The sequence below is a fragment of the Eschrichtius robustus genome, chromosome 8, assembly GCF_028021215.1.
Source record: "Eschrichtius robustus isolate mEscRob2 chromosome 8, mEscRob2.pri, whole genome shotgun sequence".
In the NCBI taxonomy this organism is placed as follows: Eukaryota; Metazoa; Chordata; class Mammalia; order Artiodactyla; family Eschrichtiidae; genus Eschrichtius; species Eschrichtius robustus.
The window spans coordinates 7,688,462-7,702,207 of record NC_090831.1 but is presented as its reverse complement, the minus strand read 5'-3'; the positions used below and the strand labels follow the sequence as shown (position 1 = coordinate 7,702,207).

General features: G+C 53.2%; 1 protein-coding gene across 4 annotated transcripts in view; it reads right to left on the bottom strand.

The window, feature by feature from the left end:
• The window catches only part of TNS3 (tensin 3), a 235,248-nt gene that overhangs the window by 149,529 nt on the left and 71,973 nt on the right, over positions 1 to 13,746 (bottom strand). For 3 of the 4 annotated variants that reach the window (XM_068550260.1, XM_068550261.1, XM_068550256.1), the window contains exon 4: positions 4,609 to 4,647. The exons of the other annotated variant lie outside the window; for it this stretch is intronic. Coding sequence is in view for 1 of the 3 variants with exons in the window: in XM_068550256.1 (XP_068406357.1) it covers positions 4,609 to 4,647 (39 nt within the window). In the remaining 2 variants the exon portion in view is untranslated. The remainder of the gene's footprint in view (positions 1 to 4,608; positions 4,648 to 13,746) is intronic. 4 annotated transcript variants of the gene reach the window in all.

Sequence of the window (13,746 nt, the reverse complement as noted above, 5' to 3'; positions counted from 1 at the left end):
GTACTTGCTGAGAGCACACAGGAGCAGCCAGCGTGTGCCCCCACTCGGGTGCAGCAGCTGGGGAAATAGGGCGTGAGGCTCTCCGCGAGCAAACGCAGACCCTCCAGCAGCACCGCAGGGCTAGAACACCCCGCCTCTCCGGTGGAGATGGTGCCACAAGCTCTGGCCTCACACCTGTTCCTCCGTTTCTAGTTCTTGGGCATGCCCCAGCCCCCCGAGGCCAGGTGTGCTTGCCATGCTTCTCCCATCCTAACTGAGCCTTTCAGTCTCCACATGCCCCTTCGATGGTCCTCCATGGGGCTCCTCAGACAACCCATCCCTGTGTAGACAGGTTACTTGGAGCACAGCTATTAGATGACTTAGTTTCAAGGTTAAACTCTGGGAGTGCAGCATCGTTTATACTTTTATTTCTGGGTCTCACCCGGCTTTTACCAAACACATAGACGTTAAGTTTGGTTCTCTTGACCGAGGGGAAGACTTGGACTTTGATCCAACAGGATTCTTGAGACTTTTCTCTACTTCCTAAAGATCAGAGAGATTAAAAAGCAAGGAAATTTGCAAGTCTCTGTTGGCCTGAAACAAATTAATATCATTGTGATTCTGGTCAAATATATTCTTATGAGATATACAGCCTCCGAAGGGGCAGCTGTGGGTCCCAACATGTGCGTACGTGCACACGTGTACATGTGTTTGTGACTTTCACAAAACAGCATCTATCTATCACTCGGCTAAGACTCTGCTGTGGTAGGCAGATCCATGTCTATGCTTCTGAAGGTTTACTATTAGGGTGGAAACAACCTATAAGCAGGAATAACCAGCACCCAATCAAATACCCGCACTTATAGACGAGGACATGAAATTCGTACAGAGAGCCTGCTGCGGAAAGGAGCCAGCAGGAGGGGCCGAGGTTCCATGAGCTGCAGTAACACTTCTTTACAAATCAGTATCTGACAGATAGAAACCTTGAAATGTGTAGTTGTTACCTAATTTCGCAATAAAATAAAGGGAATATCATCAGAGTAGATCCCTTTCCCTCCATCTCAAGCTTCCAATTATCCAATTTGGTAGGCATTCTTTCTGAAATAATTCAATACTTTTGAGAGAGGCTGTCATGCGGCCACTGGTGGGAAATGTGACACTGACAGCACGTGCTCGCGGGCATGTGTCCTAAACTGTCACGCTGCCCTCGTGCTAACCTCTTGCCTCATCACCACTTCCTCTGACTTTGTGAGTTTCAGCAAACGATATTGAACAAAGTCCCAACACACACACACACACACACACACACACACACACACACATACGTACACGCAAATACAAAGGTGGAGCTGTCAGAACCCAGCTTGGAAACTCCAGCCTCAGACAGTGTAATCTGATTCCTAAGGTCACCTTTGACAGAAACCACCCATGGCCTTCACTTTAATTAAAACAAGGAGAAATAAAGCCATCTGAGTTCAGTAAACAGCTGACTCAAATTTCAGCAGCTATTCTTATACAACCTCTTCTCCAGTGGGAGAGACCACGATGGCCCAGCAAAACAATGGGTGTGGGCGTGCCAGCCGCCAGGTGAGGGCCTGCACCTGCGTCCTCAGCGGAGGCCGGCACTGCCCTGACCGCCTCCCGCACGTGGCCCCGAAAGGCAGAGACACGGCCTCTTTCAAGGACGGCGGCTGCTCTGGAGAGAATGCACCTCTCGGACGCAAAGCGGCGCGGGGCTTCCGTACGGCTGGATGCTCTGGGGAGGTGGCTGTGTGCTGCCCGTGGCTGCGGCTCATACACGTGGACTCACAGCGGCCCAGCGAAAGCTACACTGGCACCTGGGAAAGAGTTTCCGTTGGTGCCCTGATATGAATCCACTCCCTTGGGGAGCACTGGAAAGGCAAAGATAAGATGGAAAAACAAACAACACTGCCCCGACGTCAATAAAAAGCTGTCAGGCCAAGTTCAGAGCTCCATGACGCCTGTGCTGTGGAAAGATCCTGCAATCAATCCACCGACCACCAGCCGGACGCTCTCGCGCCACCTGCATCCTGACCCCAGGCTCTTTTCCATGGGCTTCTTGAGTTCCTCTAAGCCTCCAAATGAGGGATGACAAGAATCAAGGTCTTAGAAGTGCCTGTCAAGGTGCCTTCACCCTCCCGCAGCAGAGGGCATGCTCTGGAACCGATCAAACTGGTTCTCTCCCGGCAGATGGCAAGAGAACAACGATCAAAAACAAAACACGGGCTTCCCTGGCGGCACAGTGGTTAAGAATCCGCCTGCCAATGCAGGGGACACGGGTTCGAGCCCTGGTCCGGGAAGATCCCACATGCCATGAAGTAACTAAGCCCGTGCGCCACAACTACTGAGCCTGAGCTCTAGAGCCTGTGAGCCACAACTACTGAGCCCACGTGCCACAACTACTGAAGCCCACGTGCCTAGAGCCCGTGCTCCGCAACAAGAGAAGCCACCGCAATGAGAAGCCCGCGCACCGCAAGGAAGAGTAGCCCCCGCTCACTGCAACTAGAGAATACCCGCGCGCAGCAACGAAGACGCAACACAGCCAAAAATAAATAAATAAAATTAAAAAAAAAAAAAAAAAAAAAACACAAACAGCAAAGGCTGTGGGAACTGAGACCTGTCATCGCCCTCTTGAATTCACTGAACAACAAATAAGGCTTTTCCCCGCTCACTGTGTACTTTCCTCGTGCCAGAGCCGGAGTTAAGAATCTTCACACGTTATTTCATCCCATCCTTATCAGCGAGCTGCGAGGAAGGGGGTAGTATCCCCACTGTACAGAAGAGGGAAGTGGAGCCCAGAAGCAAGAGGGCTCCGTTCAAGGTCACTCGGCTCTCCTGTTGTCACAGCCTGCGTGGGACCCCGACCTGACTCTAGCCCCACGTAATCACTGCTATATTCTGTGCTATACGTGCAGGTGAACATGCCTGTAGATCTATAGAAACATCTAGAACATACACATGACTCAGTCTTAAAGAGCCTGACCACCTCTCCCATCACTAATGATCATGGTTGCCTAGAAAAACAGTGATGCGCCCACTGTACAGCCCAGTAGACCACGTTCCGTGGAAGTCCCACAAGTATGACCCAAACAGGCAATAAAGTATTGGGTACCCTTGACTGTTTCTAAATGCCATGCCAATGGGTACAGCCACATAATGCCAACGGGTTTGACAAGCTGCCCTTCAAAGCTTGTATCCGATATCCCTCTAAAACAATATTCATCTCTATCTGGGCACAGGCTGGAGCATTTCTGTGCAGCTGTGGTTCAGCACCTGTCCCAGACGCAGTCAACACCCTGCATAACTTCCCACATGGCACTTTCTCCACTGATTTGCCTTTTCCCTCCTTACTGATAAGGCACACACCAGTAATGTGGTTTCCTTTTTACACTGGCTTGCAGGAAACTCGGAGCCTGTTTGCACGTTTCATCAGCTCAGTTAACATTTACAAAGGGAGGTTTGCCTCCCAGACCTTTTTCTCAGCCCCACTGCCTGCCATTTTTAGTCGAACTTCACACCCACTTTTTAAGCCATTGCAATAAACAGAGGATCTGCTACCAGAAAAGGCCTGGAAAAACGAGCATCAGGGCAAACAGCCAAGGGTTCAGAGCATGACAACCACATGAAGATTCCTTGATTCCTGTGTCCCAAACGCCCCAGGTGGTCACAGAGGTGTCTTGCCCGGCAAAGACTCTCACAGAGCATAGCTTCATAAGGTGCAGGGCACCTGTGCCATCAGAGGCACAGGAAGCAGGAAGGTGGGCGAGAAATCCCCACCAGGACTTTGGATTCTGTATATGGCGAAACCGGGGCCAAGGGCACGGTGCCGCGTCCAGCCTGGGAAGCACAGAGGACGCACCTAGTAGATATCCTGGAGAAGGCGCCGGGGCACACCTGTCTCCTCTCCTCACAGGTGAGGCTGGGAAAGGCACACACTCCCCGCACAGTGAGTCACTTCCAATTTGCAATAAGAGGGTTGTGGGCGTGGCATCCTGTTGTCCCGGAAAGTGCACTGAGCGGGTGTCCCGCAAGCTGCTACTAAGTCATTAACACCAGGCTTAACCCCCTCCAAGGGGGTAAGGAGGTGGGGGGCAAAGAAAACACCCAGAGGCACAATGACATCCAAAGACCATATCCATTTAAAAAGCAGACAACCATAAAGATCTGCCAGAGTGAAAGTGTTATCACTGAGTTTACCTTCAATCTGATAGGAAGCTGGCATCGGTCAGAGCCTCCTGCTCCAAAGCCACCGCATCGTGCCCTCCACACAGACACCCTGGACGCAAGTGCTTTGCCCACATCTCTATCACTAAGAAAATGGACGAGGCGCATCTCTGCATTACAGCAGGGGAAACTCGGGCTCAGGGAAGTGAATCCCTGAAGTAATTATCACTGATCGGAAAGGTAGTTCTTACAAAGGAGCGCGTGATTCACTCATCTTAAGGAAAGCGTGCAAACGGCTACTGCAAGGTGGTCCAGGGTCCCTACAGAGCTCTGTCTGTGAACAAAAGCTACAGCTCAAACAGAGGGAGAGGATCCTAGAGGGGTCGGGAGACTCCCCGAAGAGGGCACAGCAGGAAGGGCCCCAAGGAAATGCCAAGGACTTACCTGTTCCAGGTGGGCTTGAGCACAGTGGGGACTCACCACCTGAAGGGAGAAGAAATACGATCAACAGGTGGGTTCTCTCAAGAAAAAAACTCAGCATCAAGATCCAGCGGGGCTCCCAAACCTGAAACTGCCTCTGACCACATTCACACAAAGTTTCGCATCTCAAGACAAAAAAGACCTAGTGTTTACTTTGCATCTCAAGACAAAAAAGACCTAGCGTTTACAGAATCCAGATTTTTGTTCACTTTTGTGAAGTCCGGATCCTTTTCAGAGAATGTCATGAAAACCATGGAACCTCTCCCCAAGAGAAATGTCCATCGCTCATAAATACAGGACTTCATCTTTAATTTGGAAGACCTAGCAGACTCCCAGGCTAGGAACTCCTGATCTAGGGCAAGCCCCTCCTCACCGGGTAGCACGGGGAGCGGGGGCCAGGAGAGGGAGCTGGGGGCTCTACCTGGGGGTCTTCCAGCTGCCCCAGCACCTCACAAACACGCTCAGGGCTCGCATTCTCTACAAAACAGATTGCCTTTTCTAGAACTATTTCCACAAGCGGAACCAAAACCAGAGTCTAAATGTGGACATGTCATTCTAGGCTGGAGCTTAGTGCATGAGGCAGTGGGAAGGAGTCCCTTTGACTCCACCCCGGGCCCCTGCAGATGTGAGCACGTTAAGAAAGACACACAGGCCAATGTGATGAGGCCACAGCTACAATCAGGTCAGAAGAAACACAGTTACAGGCACCCGGGACAACAGACCCCAGCTCTGGAGTCCGTCTTGGGTGGGACTTCTTCTCCACCACTTCCTGGCCATGGGCCCTTGGGCTCTAATCGCTCTGGGCCTTGGTTTCCCCATCTGAGAACTGCAAGTTGTAAGAGCTTGTGGTGCCCAGAACAGGGGCTGACACAGGGCAGCTTCTCCTCCTGGGAACACGGTGCCCTCCCTGAGCAGAAAGGGCTGTCGGCAGGTGAGGGAATCAGACTTGCTTCCTGCAGTTCTGGAAGGCCAAGATCCTGGCACCTGCAAGCGGGATTCAGCTCCCCATGAGCTGCGTCCTGGCTCTCCTCCCTCCGGACCACGTGTAGCCCCATCCTCAAAGAGTTTTCTAAAAAATGTGTAATGGCAGGAGAAGTCCCAGGGATCTGACTAATTGTCCTTGTGGGGTGGGGTGGGCAGCAGTGCAACCTTGGTTCCTGCCATGGCAACTATTTATAGTTCTCCAGCTTATCTTACAAAGTTCCTTAAGGAACATGATACACAGTCATTCATTTGTCTGGGTCATATTATTACTCCACCAGGATTCTGACTCATGTTCTCATCTGGGACAGGGGCCCTCTCTCCTGGCACCCCATCTTCTTCCCCACTGCCTAGCATACACTTAGCAGCCCCTCTCACTGTCCAGAATCACTGAGTTAATAGTTGCTTCACTCTACACTGAGAATTCTTAGGAAGCAGGAACAGTCTTTGGAAATATAGGGAGCTACACACAGACGCTCATAGGATGGTGCTGGCAGTCAGACAAGGAGCCCCTGTGGTTATGGAGCACAGTGATTAATTTTATCCTGTGTACAGTCCTCACGTGGTGCAGGCTTGTGTCCTGGTGCTTCACTAAACGCTTGACACAGTGGTGCGAAATGTGCAAGCCACCAGAGCTCCTGCCTTTGACGAATCATTATCTGTACTCCACGCAATGGAATACTAATCCAGCGATAAAAGGAAGTGAGCTGACAGGCCATGAAAAGATATGGAAGAACCTTAGATACCTATTTGCAAAATGAAAGAAGCCAATCTGAAAAGGCGGCATACTGTATGATTCCAACTTTGTGACATTCTGGAAAAGGCAAACTATGGGGAAGTGGATGCCAGGTATTGGGAGAGGGATAGGAAGGTGGAGCACGGAGAAGCTTTAGGGCAGAAAAACTGTTCGTTGTGGTACTGGAATGGTGGATGTATGTCACTATACATTTGTTCAAATCCTAGAATGCATAGCACCATGTAAATTACGGACTTTGGTTAATAATGTATCAATATTGGCTCATCAAGTATAACAAATGCACCACACTAATGCAAGATATTAGTAATAGGGGAAATTATGAGGGAGGAAAATGGGTATAGGTTAACTCTCTATACTACTTGTCTAATTTTTCTGTCAATCTAATACTGGCCTAAAAAATAAAGTCCATGAATTCTTTTTCATTCATTATCTGGAAGATGTGCTGGTTAAGAGAACAAAGCAAAAGCCCTATGCAACAGCAGAAACCTGAGTTTTAAAAACAGCAACCACTAGGAAGACAGTCCAGAAGCCAGGCGTGTCCCGCACCTCCCATGTCCCCTAGAGCCACATGAAGTGCAATGACACCGACCACCCGGCGTGGCCCCAGAATGTCCTCCAGAAAACGAGAGAGAGCTCTGTGCTCTGGGGCTCTCCCAATCCCACCTCCCGGGACCACCACGATAAGCCCCATCTATGGCTGACATCACTAAGAGCTGTGCCATCCGCACCCCGATCTCATTTATACTGAGTGCCTTCTCTTGCCAGGCACTCGCTGTCCTTCACGGCTATACATTAGTAAGAAAAACGGACAAGTCCTCAGGAAGGAGACACTGACTAACACAAACTGCATAAACTGTACTCTTCATTAGGAAGCGAGCTGCGGCGTGGGGTGCGGTGAGCGGGCTCCCCAGTTCAGGGGAGCGAATGTCAAGCAGCAACTCTCTGCATTCCTGCCAGAAAAGAGCCTCTCGTCCAGGGAATCGATTACAAGCCCTACTGTCTGTTTTTACACACACTGCTGTGAAATGCAGACAGCAAATGTCTGAGGAAGGACCTTGAGTTAGAATGAATTTGCAAATGAAAATGCATAAGAAGTACCAACTCAGAGAAAAAGGGATGGTGGTGGGGGGGTGGGGGGGTGGGCGGTGGGAAGCAACCTGTCCGTACAGAGAAAACTAACGTTTACATCAAGAACTGCAAACACCTACTTTAGTAAAGACCATCATCAAGTGGACACACTGACACGTGTCCCTTCAAACCAAAATCCCAGGATGGGAACTCCATGCAAACAGATGAGACTCTTCCGGTACATTTCCTATTTCCTCCCTTCAAATAAGAAAGAGGGAGGCAGCGGACCACGGTCTGGCAGAACCGCGGAGCAGTCACGGTCAGGACACAGCACGTTCCCACGTGGGCCACTCTGCTCGGCATCAGGGAACGTGAGCGCTGCGCAGCCCGGCCAGAGAGACAGAAGCGCACGGCTTCTCCGGAGGGGCTACGTCCCCTGCTGGAGCCCACGTGGCTGCAGGCTCCCCACCGCCCCTCGGATCTGCAGGCCCTGCCTGCTTTCCCCCTCGGGAGCTGCACGTCCTCGGGACGGAGCCACCAGGTAACCATGCCGAGGGCCGCTGTCCCGGGTTCAGGTCGGGTCAGCGACGGCGGTCAGGCTCACCTGCTTTCTCTCCCCATCTCCGGGGCGTCCTCTGATCGCACCCCTCACAGGGCCGTCTGGGTCTTCTGCTATTTTCGTTTGACAAAAGGAAAGACTGTGGTGCTGGGTCATTTGCAGGTGACCTTGGTCATCCTCAGCGTGAAGGAGCTGGTGCTGCCTTAGCATTCGGCCACTGCAGGGCCAGTCCCATCCCACTGATGGAGCTGAAAACCGAGCAGGCCCACAACTCCCTGAGGGCATGGCCAGCGCGTTTTTTCAGAGGGATCTGGCAGTGCCCCCGGCCTCGCCGAGCCCCTTGCCTGCTCTGTGAGGTGTCCTGAGCCAGCGGCAGCGGGACGAGAACAGGGCTGCGTCACCTCCAGCAGGGCAGCCCCCCGGGGATGCCTGCAGCTCAGTCACAACAGGGCCAGGGCCCCTGCAGGTCCTTCTCCCCGGCCCGCACAACCCGGGTAGCTGGTGAGCGTACCGTGAGTGCCCCGGGGCGCTGAGTCCCAGGGACGCTGGGCCACGGATCCTTCCAGGGAGGAGACGCGGCGGCCACAGAGGTCAAACTCCACATTCCTCTCCTGATACAAACGGATCCCCTTTCCCACCGGAAGGAGCCAGGGAGCAGGGGGGGGACAGAAGATGTGGGAGGGACAGGGCAGGAGGCAGAGCCGGTGCCCACTAGTGACTAAGGTAGCCCCAGAGGAGGCCCCAGAGGCCTGGCCTGTCTCGGCCCCAGGTGGGGCCGAGTCACCGTTACCAGGGGCAACCACAAACAAAGAGGGCTGTGCCCAGCGCACCTGGCGACGTGGCGCCTGCTGGTATCAGCAACCTGTCCCGAAGCCAGCGGGTGGACCGCTGAGCAGCACAGAGGAGGGACGAGGGCGCCCCGCACCAGAAGTGACTGTGCCCCTGGGGGATGGAAGTGTGGGTGAGTGCGCGTGAGGGGGAGGGAGGGTAGAAGGTGAGTGTGAGCGTTGTGTGTGTCTACGTGACCGCGTGTCTGTGTAACTGAGTGTGTGAGTGTGCGTGTGTGTGTAAGTGTGTGTACACACTACAGAAGCCCAGCCCTGCACTTCACTTCCCGGGGGGAACCATGGTGCTTTGTCTGCGGCGAGGCTCTTTCTCCGGAGGGGTGAGGCCGCCTCTGACAGCCCGCAGGGGCACCTCTCCTCGCTTCTGGAGATTAACCCTGGAGAGAGACTACAGCTCAGGTCTCCGCGTGCCTTACGGAGATTTGCTCTCCTTCTCCCGAATACCACGAAACAGTGAGCTCAGCTTTGTCGTCATTGCTTCTTATTAAATCTTACTTTGGACAGAGCCATACAGAGAGTGACATTTTCTCACCAGCTTCTCCAAAAACACGCATGCTTCACTGGTGCCCTGCCTATCACTGCGCGCACAGAGTAGAGATGAATCAAGAGTACAACCTCTTGGACCGTCGGGAATCCAAATCGTGCTGAGTCCTGTGAATGAGCTCCACAGAAGCCCAGACATCAGTGCCCTACAGCGTGTGGCACGTACCACATGTTCAGCCACTACCACAAAAGTCCCCCCGCTTGGTCTCTCCTCCTGCCATTTACTTAACTCTGCCCACAGCTGAATCCCTCCAGTTTGGCATCAAGCCGGCCCGAGCAGATCCGATTCACGCCAGGATCTTGGAAGGGTGGATAAGCTCAACAGCAGCAGCCAACACTTATCAAAGCGCATTCGGTAACTGCACACACGTGCAAAGGCAGAATGATCCTCCACCACGGAAGTGCGAAACGAGCAAACAGGGAGAAGACAGGGTGAGCCGACTTGCTCGCAGGTGGAATGCCAGGCGGTCCGCTGAGCTACGTCAAGTGTAAAGGCATCGCTCTGTGCACACACTGCATCATTAAATACAATCGCTTCAGCACAGTGATTTGAATTCTAACACAGACTGTGCAAAATCTGCAGTAAAGTTTACCTCTGTTTTATCTTTGCAAAGGTGATTCTTTACAAAGGAAACTCACAGGGAGATCAAGACTGAAGCACTTTCTTTCCCACATCAGCCTGTTAAGTCACAGGTCATCTTCTCCATCTCGCGCTCTGAGCCAGGAGCTGGAGGAACGGACACGGACACACTGGCCACGGGGACGTCACACTAATGGGGGGGGGAGGGTGACACTTCCCTCATCTCTGCACAGAGCAGCAGCCTGCTGGGAAGAGGGTGGGGCCTTTCCTCAAGGGACAGAAACTTTATCATCACCTTTATCTTGTATTATGTACAGCTTTTACTTTTTGCATTTTATGATACTGATCAATAAAGTAGCAAGGTGTTTTATGTGCGCATCACAGATGACTGAGTAAAGATAAAAGTTCAATTATTTCTATTATCCCATTTATTATAAATAGAGGGGTAGAATAATGAGAAGAGGAAAGCCCCCCTCTGCCCTAGTGCTCACATTGTGAGAGAGGGCACGTCTGCTTAAATATCAGCTGTCTTAGTGGGCTCAGGATGCCGTAACTAATACCACAGCCTGGGCAGCTTAACACAACAGAAATGTATTTCCTCACAGTTCCGGAGGCTGGAGGTCGGAAACCAAGGTGTTGGCAGGGCTGGTTTCTCAAGATTCCTCTCTCTTTGGCGTGTGGAAGCCACCTTTTCTCCTCACCTGGTCTCCCCTCTGTGTGATCTCTTTTTTTTTAAATAAATTTATTTACTTATTTATTTATTTTTTATTGTTGGCTGCATTGGGTCTTCTTTGCTGCATGCAGGCTTTCTCTAGTTGCAGCGAACGGGGGCTACTCTTCGTTGCAGTGCGCGGGCTTCTCATTGTGGTGGCTTCTCTTGCTGTGGAGCACAGGCTCTAGGTGCTCAGGCTTCAGTAGTTGTGGCACGTGGGCTCAGTAGTTGTGGCTCGTGGGCTCTAGAGCACGGGCTTCAGTAGTAGTGGCGCACGGGCTCAGTTGCTCCGCGGCATGTGGGATCTTCCCGGACCAGGGCTCGAACCCGTGTCTCCTGCATTGGCAGGTGGATTCTTAACCACCGCGCCACCAGGGAAGCCCCTGTGTGATCTCTCCTTGTAAGGACACCAGTTGTATAGGGTTAGGGCCCCCCATGCAATCTCGTTCTGGGGGTTGGTGCTCCTACCTATGCCTTTGGGGGTTGGGCACACATTCAGCCCACAGCATCCACCATCAAAGGCCTGAGAGGGCCACACAGGCCATTCTCACAAGGTCCTCCAGGCAGATTTGGGCAGGCGGCCTGTAAATGCTCCTCTGGGGTCTCGGAGCATCTGGGGTAGGGGAGCTCCAGCGAGAGGTCCAACACAAACCTCCAAAGAACAACAGAATCCATGCAAAGGGATGGCTCCCAAAATGCCGACCTTCAAGGCTTTATTAACTTATTTGCTTCCTTCAAGCACTTTTCCTTAACTTTATCAGGCGTGACCCTGGAATCCCTAATTAGGTTCACATTTCTCAGGAAACTGTTCTCCCACTGTGTGTTAAAGCCCAATTTAACCTGTCTAATCCCCATGAGAACACATCGCCCCACCAATGCAATTAAGCCTTATCGGTCCTTCCTGTTCCCCCCCATCCCACGGGTGGGGTGCAGAAGAGAGAGAAAGAAAATCACTGCCCGCGGTGGGCAGGCTGCACACAGCAGCCCGGCCTCCCTGGAGCTCACGGACCCGGCACAGCATGGGACCCCGCACCGCAGCTCCACTCGGCCCTCACCTCCCCTTCTCCATGGACACAGGCCCAAGGTCATCTCACCCCCTGAGGCGTCTCAGGCTGGCTCCTCTGCTGAGAAAGCCCACCTCTCCCTTCCTGCCTAGCCACGCCCCTACTTCAAGGCCAGAGCAGAGGCTCCCTCTTCAGGAGACCCACAGATAAGACAGACGTGCCTGCTCCCCGACCAAGCCCCGCCTCCCCTCAAGACCTCTCCTCCCCTCTCTTCCCAACAAGCCCCTCCCCTCCCCTCTCCCCCACCAAACCCTTCCACTCCCCCTCCCCCCACCCCCAGCAAGCCCCTCCCCTTCCCTCTCCCCCACCAAACCCTTCCACTCCCCCTCCCCCCCACCCCCAGCAAGCCCCTCCCCTCCCCTCTCCCCCACCAAACCCTTCCACTCCCCCTCCCCCCACCCCCAGCAAGCCCCTCCCCTCCCCCTCCCCCACCAAACCCTTCCACTCCCCCTCCCCCCCACCCCCAGCAAGCCCCTCCCCTCCCCTCTCCCCCACCAAACACTTCCACTCCCTCCCTCCCCACCCCCAGCAAGCCCCTCCCCTCCCCTCTCCCCCACCAAACACTTCCACTCCCCCTCCCCCTCCCCACCCCCAGCAAGCCCCTCCCCTCCCCTCTCCCCCACCAAACACTTCCACTCCCCCTCCCCCTCCCCACCCCCAACAAGCCCCTCCCCACCCCTCTCCCCCACCAAGCCCCTCCTCTCCCCCTCCCCCTCCCCACCCCCAGCAAAGCCCTCTCCTTCCCTCTCCCCCCACCAAACCCTTCCACTCCCCCTCCCCCTCCCCTCTGCCCCCAGCAAGCTCCTCCCTTCCCCCCCTCTCCCCAGCACCAGGCTCCAAGCTCCTGCCTTCTCTCTCACTTTACAGGGACACCTGCATGGCTGGGACATCTTTGCAAACAGCAACACAGGAATAACGACCCCCTCTCCCAGGCTTGAACAGCTCAACCAGACCAGCCTAAATAACAGCAACTCTGTGTTGTACAAGGTGGGTGGAGCCAGGAGAAACAGAACCAGGAGGTGCACCAAAAATCCAGGACAAATACAGTGTGTGCTTTTGCTTTTTTTAAGAGAAGAGCTTAGAAATGATAATGACACCACCCCCATGACTTTTTAACACCCTCCTTCTTGTCACAAAGAGGAAAGGAAGAGAAGGCACAAACAGAAACAACAGTTTTTAAAGGATGGAAATAGTACATGCCACAAAGGGGGATACCAAGGAAATTTCCCCCAAAATATTTTGTTGAAAGTGTCTAAGAATACTACAATGAATAGTGTGGTTTTTGCCACTTGCCCTTTGGCTGACAAGAAAAGGAAAAAAATGACAAATTTTAATAGCTCGTAACTTATCCTCAAATCTTAGTAGAAAAATTTTTTAATTTAGCATTAGGGCTGCATAGGGCCAGCTAGCTTACTCTGAACGTCCACGTAAATATGTCCCACTAAACCCACAGGAGTTCACCCTGATGAAGCTAAATCTCCATCCACGTTTACAAAATCCTGCTAATGGTGTCACTCTCCACCCAGAATCCCAAACAGGAAGCCTAAGAACTGCCGGCAACCCTGTCCCCAACTAAGCAGGACGCGAATCCTACCTGCCAGTTCTTCCCTCAAATGCCCACGAGTCCCTTCCTGCTGCCTCGTCCGCCGGACCAGGCCCTCCGCCCTCGCTGGGCACCGCTAAGCTTCCAACGGGCCTCCTTCAGCCGGGCAACTCCCCCGAAAAATACTTATTAAAAGTAAAGGAGGGACTTCCCTGGTGGCGCAGTGGTTAAGAATCCGCCTGCCAATGCAGGGGACACGGGTTCAATCTCTGGTCCGGGAAGATTCCACATGCCACAGAGCAACTAAGCCCGTGCGCCACAACTACTGAGCCTGCGCTCTAGAGCCCCTGAGCCACAACTACTGAGCCCACGTGCTGCAACTACTGAAGCCCACACGCCTAGTGCCCGTGCTCCGCAACAACAGAAGCCACCGCAATGAGAAGCCCGCGC